A 15,679-nucleotide genomic window follows, 5' to 3' on the forward strand; every position below is an offset into this window, starting at 1 on the left:
CACCAGGGAGGCCAATTCCTGTTCTGGTGAGGGAAGAAATTCATACATTCCTTCTTTTTGCCTACCCGCATCGTCATCTTCACACAGGAAGCATGTGGCTCATTTGTCGCTCACGACGGTCACACAGTTGGAACTTGTTTCCAAAGAGACAAACGGATGCATTGCTAATGCCTCTTTTCTTAATATGGGGAGGGGAGCCTCCACCAATTCTTGTGCCAACATGTCGCTACTTCTGCCCAGTCTTTGGATCTCACGAAGCTGTGGCTCACACTTGCAGGCAGTGTAATGTGCAAGTAAGTGCGTATTGCCTTTCTTTTTCAGTGATGCTCCCATGCTCAGACGTCAGCACAGCGTCCCGTTTTTGACTTACATAGGTCTTCTGACACGATAGCAGGATTTCATATGCAACACCAGTCACACATTTTACATAAAGTCTGATGTACCTCTTCTGGCATCTGTGCTTGTTGGGAACTTAGCTGCGGTGCGGACACAGCCCAACTAACTTGAGTGGCACTGAGAAAACAGCTCGTACACCGTACCCATTTGTGACTTTTTTGAAGTTGTGGGATAACTTGTGGACATACAACACCAGCAGAGCAGGCTTGCATCTTAGGACAATACTTTCTGATTGGTGCCCTTTATTTTTTTAGGGCTGTATCTGAGACTTTTACTACAGTGTGCCACTCACTCTGTTTGTTCATACTTTGACCTACTAAGTCTTTCTTTCCATCTACCCTCTAGGCAAGGTTGTTAGCTTGAAGCAAAGGTGTAGTTTTATAGGGTGAGCGTCATGGCATATCCAGGCTATACATGTGAGCATCTAAACTGTGTAGGGTATGACTAGATTATTTGACTACATTTGTGAAGCCATTATTGTACGCTTGCAGTGGACACATGGGACTGCACCGTGGAATTTTCATGACATTGTCCTCCATGAGTAGCCAGGACACTGAAGAACTCTGTTCTGGACTGAAAGCCTGCAGGTGAGCTTCTCTGCAAACATCCATGGCATGAAAGCAATGTTTGCTCGCTTGATATAAGTGTGCTCAGTTCCATTGGTGCTGATAAGCCTCATTCCTAGTTTACTTGAATACAAAGTAGGGGTGTGCGAATACAGTTAAACCTCGATATAAGGAACTTCAGTGTAAAGAAATTCTCAATCTAACAAAGTATCTAATTTTTTTTAACGTCTTGTCCATAGATTACCATGTATTTAGAACCTCAATATAATGAAGTGTGTTTGTACGTGATTTCAATAGAACGAAATTTCACTGCCGCTGCAAAGGAATTCCGAGAAAATAAATGGAAACTTCCACGGACGCAGATGGTCAAATGATTGAATTACAAGCGGCTGCTCTCAAACGCACCTATCAAATTGTGCGTTGCGCAACAAGAGCGACCGCTGAAGTGGAGCCGCAGGATGTCCCCTATAAAGTTCAAGTGCGATAAGATCCTACCGCACCCCGCTCACTGTGTGCTTTAGATGTTGGCTTCGAGACTGCCGCATTCTGACGCGAGCAAAGGGATAGAAGGGGAGGTGAGCGAGCTCGCGCTAACGCGATCAAGCGCGCGTAAGGAGGGGCAGTGGATGGTAAGTTGGCGTGCGTCTCGGCCGTGGCTGCGCATGGCTGTAGCGCGGCTTAGCGCATACGCAGCCACGCACCCTGCTCTTGAGGTAATATGCCGCGGGTGCAAAAAGTGGGCATGCCAAGATACCGTGGCATCATGTAAGCTGTCTTCCCGTGTGTTTAGTATTGGAGGTTGCGTAATCTCGAGTTTCAGTGACCCGTTGGAGCGAGGCGACGAGAGAAGTGGCGTTGGTCTCACCAAAAAGTCGATGTGGTTGACTGTCGAACAAACGACCACAGCGCAGCAGCTCTGGCTTGGAGAGGGGACTTGGGCAGATGGCGGCCCGCTTGCCTTTTGGAGTGTCGTCAGCTCCTGCTATATTTCAACATGAGATGGAGAACTTGCTGAGAGGGCTACCACATGTGGCCGTCTATTTTGACGACATTCTTGTCACAGGTGTTAATGATGCTGAGCATTTCAACAACCTTCGTGTTGTGCTTCGCAAGCTTCAAGAATCTGGCCTCAAAGTGAAACTCGAGAAGTGTCATTTCTTTGTGCCACAAGTGGAGTATCTTGGACACATCATCAGTAAGGAAGGCCTTTCCCCGAACGTCAACAAAGTGGCTGCCATTTTGCATGCCCCTGCGCCAAAAAATGTCAAAGAACTTCAGAGTTTCTTGGGACTTGTCAATTTCTATCGGCGTTTTTTTGCATAATCTTTCTGCAGTTCTTTCTCCCCTACACTCTCTTCTTTGTGATGGAAAGAAATGGGAGTGTGGGCAGGATCAGCAAGATGCATTCACAGCCTGCAAGCACCTGGTCGCCTCAGCTCCAATTATCGTGCATTTCCACCCTGACAGGCCTGTGTGTCTCAGCTGTGACGCATCACGTTTTGGCATAGGTGCAGTTCTGGCTCACAAAGATGCTGATGGCCGAGAACATCCAATTGCTTTTGCCTCACGGAGATTGTCAAAAGCAGAACGAAACTACAGTCAACTTGACAGGGAGGCCCTGGCAGTCGTGTTTCATGTAGATCGGTTCCACCAGTACTTGTGGGGCATACCGTTTGAAGCATACACTGACCACAAGCCACTTCTTGGACTGCTGGGTACGAACAAGCCTGTCCCTGTGCAAGCATCACCAAGATTGGTCAGGTGGGCTCTCAAGCTATCCGTGTACAAGTACGCACCTGTATACAAGCCTGGAAGAGAGCTTGGCCATGCTGACGCTCTTAGCAGACTGCCACTACCGAACGACAGCAGCGCACTGCCTGACCCTGCCGAGATTTTTATGTTGGAGGAGGCCTATCCACTACTTCTTTCACCTGCTGTGGTGGCACGAGCCATCAGGAACGATCCAATTCTGGGTCACGTTATGCATTCTGAATTGAAAGGAGAAAGCGTCCCAGCTGGGCCAGAGTGGAGCCCTTTCAACAGAAGAAGCTCAGAACTCAGTCTCCATGAAGGCTGCTTACAATGGGGATCAAGAGTCATGATTCCAAAATCACTGCATACTTAGAGTACTTCACGCCAGTCACCCTGGTATTGAAAAAAGCAAAATGATTGCCAGGAGCCATGTCTGGTGGCCAGCATAGACAATGACATTGCCAACAGTGTGAAAAGCTGCACTACGTTCCAGGCTCAACAACGGGCTGCGCAGCCGGTCCAACAGATGGCCGTTTCCGCACTGACCCTGGTCATGGCTTCACATTGATTTTAGAGGACCATTTCTAGGACACACGTTCTTAGCCATCGTGGATGCTTTCTCGAAGTGGATAGAAGTTTTCCCTGTGTCATCCACATCTGCAGAAGCTACCATTTCTGCCCTGAGATTTGCATTCGCTCAGCACGGCCTCCCTGATGTAATAGTCTCTGACAATGGCCCTGTGTTTACCAGTGCACAGTACCTTGAGTTCCTAACTTGAAACGGAATACGCCGCATGCTTGTACCACCGTATCACCCCGCCTCTAACGGTGCAGCAGAACGAGTGGTACAGACCGTAAAGAACAAACCTAAGAAGTCTGGCTCTGGCGATTTCAAAACACAGATTTCCAGGTTCTTATTTCATTATCGGACAACCCCACATGAAGTAACTGGTCGGCCACCATGTCAGCTCCTAATGGGGAGAGTGTTCAAGACTCCGTCGTATGTCCTGCGACCTAGTCTACATGCATCGGTACTCTTCAAACAACTGAAACAGAAGTTGAATGCTGAATGAGTGTCACGGCAGGCACCATTACTCCAACCAGGAGATAAAGTGTATGCGAGAAACTTCCGCAGAGGTTCACCATGGGTACCTCCCAGTGTTTTGAATGTCAATCCACCGTCAGCCCATGTCCTTTGTCAAGACGGTTCGACATGGAAGCGACACAATGACCACTTGCGCAGACAGCACCATTTCGTCCTGCTGGCGCAGAAACTGGAGCAGCCGCTCATCCATTCTCCAGCTGCTCCTGACGTGCTACGTGAGGAACAATCGCCTGGAAGTGTATCTGGAAGTAGCTGTGCCGTGGACAACCCTGTATGACTGCACCTTGCACTCCAAAGTTGCGGTGTAGCACAAGAACTCGAAAACCTGTTATCAAGTACTCCCCGTAGCATGAATCTTAAGAAGAGAGGAATGATACAATGTTTTAGTTGCAGGAATGCAGCGCCCCCAAGCAGCGCTTCCTTTTTGTGTTGCTGCTGCGCCATGCCTAGCGGGCAAGTGATAAGTGGCCGCGCTCTTCAATGCTCTTCAGTGTAGTCTTCCATCCAGCATGGAATTCGCCTACGTGCGCGCACTCTTTGTCGTCTGCTTCTTTTCTTCCTCTATCCACCGCACTGTGTCGCGCGCTACACACGACACACACACACGGCACCCGAACGCCACCATCTGCCTTTTTCACGGTGCGACAGCACATGCGCTCGACCTAGCAGATTAGGCACACAACGTTTTGGAAGATCACTACTTTTTGACACTCTTGGCAAACAATGCTCATTTCCAAGTTTTGCATGGAAGAGGGTGAGATAAATTTACGCAGCTCCGAAAACAATTCTGGATTTACCGAGCCTGCACACTGGTGAATTGAGCATTGCATAACTGCAATGTGTGCAAACATTTCAGTGTGGGCCCAGAAGGAACTGAGACTGCTCCATTGGCAAGTGATCGAGTGTCACCGGCTAACCTTTCAAGGTTGTTCACTTCACAGCGCCCCTTTATGCCTGTACAGAAACTGGAGGCACAAAGTGGTACTTGTTACGTGCTCCACTTCCAGAGCTGTAGACGTCGAGCTTATCTCCAGAATCATGTACGAGGCTTTAGCACGATGCCTACAGTGATTGGTTGCTCGAAGTGGATTACCTAGCGTGATCTACTTCGGGAATGCACCAACTTTTCAGAAGGTGTCAGTGGGCATATGGTGATTTTATCGAATGATCGCTGAAGAGTAACAGGGTGCGTTCAACTCCTTGAAATCCTTGAAAACCCTTGAAATTGAAAAGTGCATTTTCAAGGCCCTTGAAAGTCCTGGAATTTTTTTCCTTCCTTGAAAATCCTTGAATTTCGTGAGCAATGCATCCTGATATCGACATTGCAACGTCCTTTCTGTGGTAGATCGGCGTCGATCTGACAAACTCCCCATTTCAAAGACAATACGCAGGCACGAGCACACAAGGTTCCGTTTTGCAGAACTGCGCGGAACAAAAAAATTACTCCATCTCCCGCTAAAGGGAACCATGTGTGGATGCGAAGCAGCGGGGGAGATGGTTAGCTTGAGCGGGAGATGGTTTCGCGGCAGCGGCCCGAGCGCTCATCTCTTAGCTGCACAGGAGAGAGAATGAGGTGCGCACGCTCTGTCATTTTCATACCGTGGAACTACTGTGCCCCAGTGGAGTATGCAGCTGTCGCACCACCTGTCGTGCACTCCGCTCCGGATTCCTAGAGGAGAGAAAGGGGGGAGCGCTGGAGAGGAGAGAGGTGGGGAGGGGACGCACATGCACTGTGGGGGTGTGGGACACCGCGGGAGGGACGGACAAAGCCCCCGCCATAAACTGCTTCGCATCTAGTAAAAGGCTTCGCCGCGTCAAACCGTGAACAAAGCGAGACCTGTGCCGCGCTTTGGTGCTGGTTCGGCTGGCACAATGTTTACACTGCTTTTCTCACCCTGTCGTTCATTTCACTCCTCGCCCGTCGGTCTGCCTTGTCCCACTTTCCCTCTTGTGCGCGATGTGAAGCTAGTGAAGCTTGTGGGTTCTTGGTCTCTCACAGGAGACCAACCACCGCGGGTTCGAGCTTAGCGAACCACAGGGCCGTGTCAGCCGTCGCCTCCAGCACCGCTCGCGCCCGAGCTCAGAGGCCGCAAGGGGCTACCGAGCGACGCACGCAAAAACACAGTAAAGCCCTGAGTTGACGGAAACCGTTTACTGAAACCGTCGGCACCAGCACTGCACAAACGCCCGCACGGAGGGGAGCCAAAGGGGTCCCGCACCAGGGCGAAAATACGATAACAGGCGCCTATAGCACGTCGCGGCGAGAGCACAGGCTCAAGCTGGGACACGCCGCTAGGAAAAGTCCCGGCGGCTATGCTACTTGCTCTGGCGATAACCAATGGGTCAACTCGCGAGAGCACGGGCAATATCCTTCGGCTTAGGCTTTCGGCAAGTGCGGCTCGGCGAGGTACGACTTCGCGAGAGCACTAATGGCACCGCTCGTCGGCTTAGCGTCGGTAAAGGATCAGCACAAAGTACGCGCTCCCCGCACGGGCAAAGGCACCGTGCGCGAGCTCCAGTCCTAGTCACAAAGGTCTCGGCGGACGAGAGGAAAGCATGAACGTACCGTGTGCTGTTCTCGGAGAGAAGTCCCGAGCCACGCTCCGCCGCTAGCAGCCCAAACCGGCCGCGTAGTGACGTCAGCGCCCCGCCCTCACCGCAAACCGCCGCGTGCGAAGCGCCACCGCGGGAACCGGTTAGGCAGCGCGGGCGGGGAAGGAGGCCAGCGGGGAACGATGGCGAGGGATGGCAGAGCAGGCGAAGCGCGCGCAATCATGCCGGCGCAACCCTCAATCCCCACATCCTCCTCTCCTTAAATGCCCCCCTACCAGCCTGGAAAAACAGCTAGTAGGGACTTATGCATCAAAGACAATTGAGTCTTTCATGCACAAGCTAAATGCTAACCTCAGCCCAGCAAGTACTCTTAAAACACCGTGTTCCAACATATAAAAAAAAAAACACTTTCATGCACTACAATAATAATAATTATAATTATATACAAGGATCGTGGGAAAAATAACAAAAACAAAACTGCTACGCTCTATAATACAAAAGAAAAATGCCGCGAGAGGGGGGAAAAATATTAACAAAAATAGTCGGCCGCTGGCGTGGGACAGTGTCCAAGGTGCGAAGGGGAAACGGCGCGTAAAGTTCTGTGGCTAGGGGCGGTGGCCGAAGACGTAGGAGTCTCGAGGGCAGTCTTGATAGCAGGAACGGGCTCACTGTTGGTAGATCGGAGTTGTTGCTATCGTGGTGGTGGCGGTCCCGAACTCCAGCCGGATGGGGCAGGACACTGCCGGGTCAGCTGGCCACGCCGCCGGAGCCAAGATGAAAGGGGCAGCCACGGTTGTGGCTGCAAGGCGTTCGCACGGCGGTGGCGATTGCAGAGAGCCGGGCTTTCGGTCTGTCATCAGAGGGTCAGTGACCCCGTCCACGGCGATCCGATGCAGCCGTTGGTGCGACTTCTGGTTGCTTCAAAAGCAACAGGCACCACGCACGCACACGCACTCCTTGCGGGTTTCCCCAAGCTGAGCAACACTCCCAAACACCACCATGCTCATCGCCGTACACAACGCGCCGCGCCATAGAAGGCGCAAAGTGTCTATGATGATGTGGATAGTGGCGTGTGGTGGCGCGAAGACCTGCTTCGAATGATGATTGTGTTGTGGCCACAAGAAGAGGATTGGTGATGATGGTAATGGAAGATGACGACACGTGCCACGAACGAAGAAGCGACACGAGAGCACGCAGAGCGTGAGAGCGAGCGGCAGCTTCGAACGCAAGCTCGAAAAATGGTGGCTCCAGGCTCGGGTACCGGCGACCGGGTGTGCAGCTACCGTGCGGACCCGGGCGGAGATCTAGCTCGTGGCTGGGCTTTCCTGTGTACCAGCGGCCTGCTGTGATAGCGGCCTGGTGCAGTGCTTCCTGCTGGCCACCGGGGCGCCTGAGCTACCTGTCCGCTGACCGAGCCCGACGTTATAGCGGCTGAGGCGTTACAGGCCAGGCGTTACTGGCCAGCTACAGCAGTGGCCTGGTGTTCTACCGGCCTGCTGTTTTCTTCCTGCTGCCACGTCGCGACAAGGTACGGCGCGACAGCAGCGACGTAGCCACAACGACACTCCACCGTCACAACCACCGTCACGGGCACCGCAACGACGAGGCACACGGGCGAGTGGTGGCGCATGAGTGCTAGGCACATGTTTATATAGGACAAACGATTCGCGGACTCTAGTCCACGTACATGTGTATGTAAATAATCTGTATCGTGCTAGCGTGTCTGTTAAAGTCTGTGTTTCGTGTAGCAAGCTCCCGTCTGCCGTGTCATTATTAAAAGGATCCTGGGCCCAACTGGAAACCGGCGAGTTTGTCGTTTGTTTCCACATCACAGCGTCCTTCGTCCCTCTCACACCGACGAGTCAATGGGACCATTGTCCACCACCGCGCCTGACGACCGCGCAAATCAACAACCCCCTTCTCGGCAAAGAAAAAAAAGGAAAAAGAAAAGAACAAGAAAAAGAAAAATCTTCACTGTCTACGTACAAGAAAAAAAAACACGTAATGAATTAAACTAAGAGGCTGTACACGCGAAAATTAAACACACTTTCAAAAAAAAAACAAATACACTCAGCGTGCATACTTAAAAAAAATGGGGAAAAAATGCACACTGTTAAAACACTACATAAACACACTTGCAATACGCTGGGCTGGGACTAGCTTCTTTTCGTGCACTGGCCGCAAAGAAGCTAGCCCACTGAGGCTACGGGACAAAACGGGTCAATTTGCTGGGCCTTCAGTAGCTCTTGCCTGCCGAAAGCGATTCCAATTCTCCCAAAGGGGGGGTTGGTCTCGTCCCCACTCAGAACGGCAGCCATCGGCGTCATGGGTTCCCTTTCGAGAAGCTCCCCCGCACGCACGCTTTCCGGCGCGCTGCTTGCCTGGAGCGTGGAGAAACAAGTTTGCCCGCTTGCGGACTCGCCTCTCTCTCCGCTCGTTTCGCCCCCGACGCTAGCTGGCCCTAAGGCACCGGCAGCGGCTGTTGCACCTGAAGAAAAGCTCTGGGTGGACAATGGGGCACGAGATAGCGCGTCAGCTACCATGTTAGTGCTCCCCTTTCGATACTGCACAGAAAAGTCATAATGCTGTATCAGGAGAGCGCAGCGCGTCAGCCGGCCCGCAGGCTCACGGAGCCGCATCAGCCAGCTTAGCGCACTGTGGTCCGTTTGCACTGCGAATGTCGTACCATCAAGGTAGACATCGAATTTACGTAGTGCAAACACGATAGCGAGGCACTCCTTCTCCGTCACAGAATAATTCCTCTCAGCCGGTATCAAGGAGCGGCTGGCAAAGGTCAGCGGCTGCAACACGCCATCGTATTCCTGTAGGAGGACTGCTCCTAAACCCAGATCGCTCGCGTCAGTCTGGACAACGAACGGTCTGGTCAAGTCGGGGAGTCTGAGCTGTGCTGTCTCCGCAATGGCGCTAGACAGTTGGCGAAAAGCCTGCTGCTGCTCAGGTCCCCATTGCCACTCGGCCGACTTACCCAAGAGCTTGCTCAAGGGCGCCTGCAGTCGGGCACAGGACGGGATGAACAACCAGTAAAAATTGGCCATTCCCAAAAAGCGGCGAAGGCCACGTACGTCCTTGGGCGCGGGAAAATCGAGGATTGCCCGAAGTTTCTCCTGGTCCGGCTCAATGGAGCCTTCGTCCAGCGTAAACCCCAGTAACTGAACTCGGGTTTGCGCTAGTTGGGCTTTCGCAGGATTCAAAGTCATCCCAGTGGCCCGCACCCTCTGGAGCACATCGGCATCATTTGCCAAGTGTTCTTCGAAGGTTCGTGAATAAATCACGATGTCGTCGAGGTAGCACATGCATTATGATCACTTTGCTTCCCCGAGGACGCGGTCCATCAGTCTCTGAAAGGTCGCAGGACCGTTGCAAAGACCAGAGGGCATACGAGTAAACTCAAACAACCCTCTGTGGGACGTGAACGCGGTCTTGGACCGGTCACACGCATCCATCCGGACCTGTAGGTAACCCTTCGAGGCATCCAACGTAGTGAAGTACCTCGCACTGCCCAGGGTTCCTACAATGGAGCTAATCGTAGGAAGCGGATAGGCATCCTTACGAGTCACTCCGTTCAGACGGCGGTAGTCTACGCACAGGCGATGACTGCCATCTTTCTTAGGCACCAACACAATTGGAGACGCCCAGGCGCTGTACGAGCGGCGGATAATGTCGGCCGATAGCATCTCGTCCAGCAAACCATCAATCACCTGCCTCTTGGCAAGACTGACGGGCCTGGGGTTACACTTCAAAGGAAGCGCGTCACCAGTTTCGATCGCATGGCTCGCCAAATCGGTACAGCCCGGTTGATCGGTGAAAAGGTCTGCGTTGTCGTGTAACAGTGCTGACAAACGAGCCTTCTGTGCATCATCCAAATGAGCCGCACAGGCGGACAGCGGATGTGGTGCCTCTTCGTGCCGTGTCGCTCTATCCCACTGGGGATTGTGAGTCGACAAGCGCATAGCGCAGGGGCTTGCCCCCGAATTCTGCGTGCGACACGGTTCGTGCCGTGCCTCTCGATCCCAAAGGGGACCATGAGCGGGCGAGCGTGAAGCTCGGGGGCTTGCCCCCTAAGTTGGCGCGCGGCACGATTCCGACGCCCCATCTGCACAGGCAAGATCGGACGCCGGCGGGCTCATGAACGGCTTTAGCGACAAGAACTGACCGTCGCGATAGCCGCCATTCGCAATGTCCACAATGATCCCAGTTTTAAGTGGAAAGTACCTGCCAAGAATCACAGGAACACTGAGCCCTGGGAGATGAACGAAACGCATGCATCTCATTCGCTCTCCCCACCTGACAGTCAGCCTTGCGGCGCCAGCCGAATGGGCCACGCCCTTCGCAAGATTGAATGTCGTTCGGCAGTCCCGCAAGTGCACTGCGTGCTTTTGCAAGTGGGACAAAACCTGTTCGCCGAACAACGAAGTGCTTGCGCCCGTGTCCAGCAGCGCCGAAAATTCCCGGCCGGCAATGGTCACCGGAATAAACGGCGCGTGCGTACCAGCAACACAACCTGCTCGGTACGCTGAGGGAACAAGCAAAGGTTCGGTCACTCGTGCCTTCACGAGCGACCTGCTATCCCGTTTCCCGGCCTCACCGGAGACCGGGGCGCGGTGCAATCCCTTGCAATGTGCCCTCATTGTTGGCAGCAAAAACAGCGTACACCGCCTCGGTATCTTTCCCGAGGCAGAGCAGCCTCAGCTCCCTGCCGGGGTCGGCTCGCCGCTTGGCCAATGGGGCGATAACGAGCGTTTCCCTCCGCGATAAGCTGGGTCGAAAAGCGTCCCTGCGCATGCGTTTCGGTCGGTGGCGCAGCACAGGCTGCCCGTCTCCCGTGCGTGTAAGGGTCGAGAGCAGCGCGCGCTCAGCTCCCAAACACACCCTCTTGCAGTCGCAAAGGCAGCTTGGCCGGGTTGTTGCTGTTAAGGAAAGGGCTCAGGCCCTCTCCACGCGCAGCTCGGCTCAAGGGCCTCGCTGGCGGGCGGCGGTGGGCGATAGGCTCGCGCGGCGATAATGTCACCTTGAATGCGCTTTGCCTCGGCGGCTAATTCCTCCAGATTACGGAAGCGGCCGTCGCGCAGGTACGCCAAAAAGGTCGGATGTGCCTGCCTGATCACCCGTTCGACGCGTTCCTCGTTCGAGGCATTGGGCTCGGCGACTAAGAAAGGGTCTTGCATCGCCCGTACGTACTCCTGAAGCGACTCATCAGGAGCCTGTGTACGTAGCCCAAGCTCTCGCCGCATCCTACTCTCGTAGTCAGCGGGTAGGAATTCACGCAGGAATGCCGCGCGGAACTCCTCGAGGGTTGTTGCACGGTGTCCGGAAAGCCTGTACTACCTAGCCGCCGAGTCAGTGTGTGCAACAGGGACGACGCGTCCGAGTACATCCTGATCGTTCAAACCCAGAGCTCTCTGGTAGCGTGCGAGGGAGTAACAGTAGTCCCTGGCACTGAGCAGGTCACCGTATCCGCTGTAGGTCGGGACTGCCAACCGTACAGCGGGGTGAGCGCATTTCGGAACAGCCGACAGCGTTTTAACTGCCCCAGAGAGCGCCTGGATCATTTCGGCGGCGTTATGCAACAGCGTCTGTGCGCCTGCTCCAAAGGGAGCCGTTGGCGCGTTAGCGGCGCGATCGAGCAAGGATGAACTGACGTCCAGCTCGATCAGTGGCGCGGTTTCCACAGGGATACCGGCCGGCGCGCCGCCGTCCCCAGAGCAAAAAGGGCTCCTAGCGGGGTGCGCCTGCTGTCGCTCACAGCTACCACTTGAGGCAGCTATACGTGAATTGCTTAGGCCGCTTGCAGCCAGCGTTGACAAAACAGGCGCGTGCTCGATCGGTGTGCCACTGGGCGCCACCGAATGTACTCCAAAGGGAGACATATGAGCGGAATTCGTGGTCGCCGTGATTGAAGGATCCCCACAGGGGGCCGCGGCATACCACTGATTTTGGCTGTTCAATTGAGAAGCAGCAAACGGGCAAAAGTCGGAGAGGGCTAAGGCCCCGTTTCCGCGCGGCGCTCCGTTTACTCCCGAAGGAGTCAATGATCGGGAGCGCTGCGACATCGCACTGCTTGGCATTCCAAAGGGAGCCGTGGCAGACGAATGTGCCCGTGTGCACTGTTCGGAGAGGGCTCTGGCCCCATTTTCAAACAAAGCTACTGCTCCAAAGGGAGCTGGTACGTAGCGCCTCGCGTTGCCGTCCCCACAGGGGGTCGTTACAAGCGAGGGTGCAGGGGTGCGCTGCTCAAGGGGGGCCCTGGCCCCTTTCTCGAGCAATGCGGCGTCTGCTAGCACTAACAAAGGAGAAAGGTCACTACGCCTAGCAGACATAACGCGGCGAGTCCAATTCGCTAAGGCGTATTAACTCGGCTAAGCACAGACAAAGGCTTAATGAGTCTTTGAATCCACGTTGGGCGCCAGTGTGGGTTCTTGGTGTCTCACAGGAGACCAACCACCGCGGGTTCGAGCTTAGCGAGCCACAGGGCCGCGTCAGCCGTCACCTCCAGCACCGCTCGCGCGCGAGCTCAGAGGCTACTTGGGGCTACCGAGCGACGCACGCAAAAACACAGTAAAGCCCTGAGTTGACGGAAACCGTTTACTGAAACCGTTGGCACCAGCACTGCACAAATTCCCGCACGGAAGGGAGCCAATGGGTCCCGCACCAGGGCGAAAATACAATAACAGGCGCCTATAGCACGTCGCGGCGAGAGCACAGGCTCAAGCTGGGACACGCCGCTAGGAAAAGTCCCGGCGGCTATGCTACTTGCTCTGGCGATAACCAATGGGTCAACTCGCGAGAGCACGGGCAATATCCTCCGGCTTAGGCTTTCAGGAAGTGCGGCTCGGCGGGGTATGACGTCGCGCGAGCACTAAAGGCACCGCTCGTCGGCTTAGTGTCGGGAAAGGATCAGCACAAAGTACGCGCTCCCCGCATGGGCAAAGGCACCGTGCGCGAGCTCCAGTCCTAGTCACAAAGGTGTCGGCGGACGAGAGGAAAGCATGAACGCACGGTGCGCTGGTCCCGGAGAGAAGTCCCGAGGCACGCTCCGCCGCTAGCAGCCGAAAAACCGGCCGCCTCGTGACGTCAGCGCCCCGCCCTCAGCGCAACCGCCGCGTGCGCAGCGCCACCGCGGGAACCGGTTACGCGGAGGACGGGGAAAACCGGGGGACGGCAGACCAGGTGTTAGCCCACGCAATGACGCCGGCGCAACCCTCAATCCCCACAATATACATCTATTTGTTATAATATAATGGACGTGTCGCAAGACTACACTGAATGGTTTGGAAATGTTCGGTAAACTTGCATAGTTAATACTGGAGAAGTCAGAGTAGCTGTTGGGAGCATTCATTGTGTTTTGTGAACTTTTTTTCGGTATTGTTGTGAACTTGCAAAGTGATCAAGGCTAGACATTATGAACATCATTGGGATATACATTTATTTCTTTTTATTTTAGTGCAAGAACCCTATGCTGAATGTTTTGAATACTTTTGGTGAACTTTACCCAGCCTATACTGGTGAAATTTCAGCCACTGTTGTAAGCTTTCATTGTGTGTTGTGATCTTGAGAAGTTGTCAAGGCTAGACATTTTTATTATAATCGTGGCATACATTTATTTATTGTAAGTGCAATAAAACTAGTCATTTTTCGAAATGTTAGAGTATAGAAATCCTACTTTGGATGCCATTTTGAGTCCTTGAAAAACCTGTGCCAGGTCCTGGAAAGTCCTTGAATATCCTTGAATTTATGCCTTGGAAACCTGTATGAACCCTGGAGTAAGTCACTGGACACCTGAGCACCAACAGAATTTTATGGAATTTTATTGCGCCCAACTGTTCTTGGTGAGATGAATGGTGGGAGCACCTTGTGCATTCAGTGAAAGTTCCACTCAGAGAAGCTCGTCTGAACTGGGAAGAAGTCACGACTGTGTTTTCTGAAGTTGAAGCAGTCATAGACTCCAGGCCTTTGATTTTCATTGAAACAGATGTTGGAGAATCTTGCACGTTAACACCAGCCGTACTTCTACTAGGACTTCTGCGCCTACATAAAACTCTTGATAATAGCCTTTTGCGACTGGTGGCAAAGAGAATACCTGCTCCAACTACGATCTGCTCACTTTGCCGATACGAGATCAACCACAGCACTGAAAGAAGGGGATGTCATGCTCGTGCATGCCAACAATGCACCACACCAAGTGTAGAAGCTTGCAAAGGTCCTAGATGTCTACTGAAGTTCCGATGGTCACATACATTCCTGCAAGACCGTTTCAAGAAGGTCTTCTTACAATCAAGGTGATAAAGAAACTTTATCCACTAGAACTGAGTGCCTAACTTATTTGCATGGCTGGGAATGTTTTATTACACGTTCCGGGCTAGATCAAGGAACGAAGAGGAAGGAGAGCACGAGAGATGAGGACACTTGGAACTGAAGGCAGGCCGGTTCCTAAGTCAACTTTACCTTGTATTACGGAGTTGTATCTGATAGCAGCTGCGGGAGGGCCATCTTTTACAATGTATTATTTTCCCGACGTCATTGCTGGCATTAATAGTGCTGTTTCGAATCTTGTTTGTAAATAACTGGATGACATCATTCCTGTCATGGTTGTCAGTTGGCTGTTGCTGCTGTTGCATTCTATTTTCTAACCTCACTTTTTTCTCCTCTCAATGCCTGAAGGGCCCCTGCGGCATTGAGGTTAATTTTCATGGACCAGAACAAGAGTTGTTCACATTGTTTAGGAAACATTTTTTACAGCCTTTGTGCAATAATAACAGTTAATGCAAAAGCAACGATGCTGAGGTTCCTACCCTGCAGGGAGCTGCTGAGCAGTCGGTTCTCTGCAATGACCCAGCTTGGCTCGACCCTGCAACTCAACCAGCTTCTGGCAAAAATGCAGATGTGCACGGTCCTTGAGGAATGTGCTGCTCTGCTGTGTGGGTGAGTGATTCCGAACATTTCAAGATTTTCTAATTCATGTCTCATTCCGTATGCATGTAAGAGGTATGCATGTATTGGCTGGAGAAGGTGGCCAGTCGGGTCGGTGTGAAGGTGAATTTTTCGACACCTGAGAGTCTAAACAGTCTGTATTGACTAACTGACCCCGACTATAAAAAGCCAAGCGATTGCCAAAAGAAGCACCAGAACCGTTCCATGCCCTGCGCAGAAGGAGTGGTCTACTGTGTACTAGAGCACTGCACGGGCCGATTTTTGCGGCCCGGGCCCGGCCAGGGCCCGTTTTTACATTGGGCGGCCCGCCCGAGCCTGATCAAAACTTTTATGGCGAGACCCGGGCCCGGCCCGGGCC

At 53.1% G+C, this 15,679-nt stretch overlaps 1 protein-coding gene across 1 annotated transcript in view; it reads left to right on the forward strand.

Moving 5' to 3' along the window:
* Positions 1-15,679, forward strand: part of LOC119461848 (serine-protein kinase ATM) — a 754,892-nt gene that overhangs the window by 499,359 nt on the left and 239,854 nt on the right. The window contains exons 46-47 of the mRNA XM_037723219.2: positions 888-983; positions 15,190-15,312. Coding sequence (XP_037579147.2) covers positions 888-983; positions 15,190-15,312 — 219 coding nt within the window. The remainder of the gene's footprint in view (positions 1-887; positions 984-15,189; positions 15,313-15,679) is intronic.

Source organism: Dermacentor silvarum, chromosome 8, assembly GCF_013339745.2.
Source record: "Dermacentor silvarum isolate Dsil-2018 chromosome 8, BIME_Dsil_1.4, whole genome shotgun sequence".
NCBI lineage: Eukaryota > Metazoa > Arthropoda > Arachnida > Ixodida > Ixodidae > Dermacentor > Dermacentor silvarum.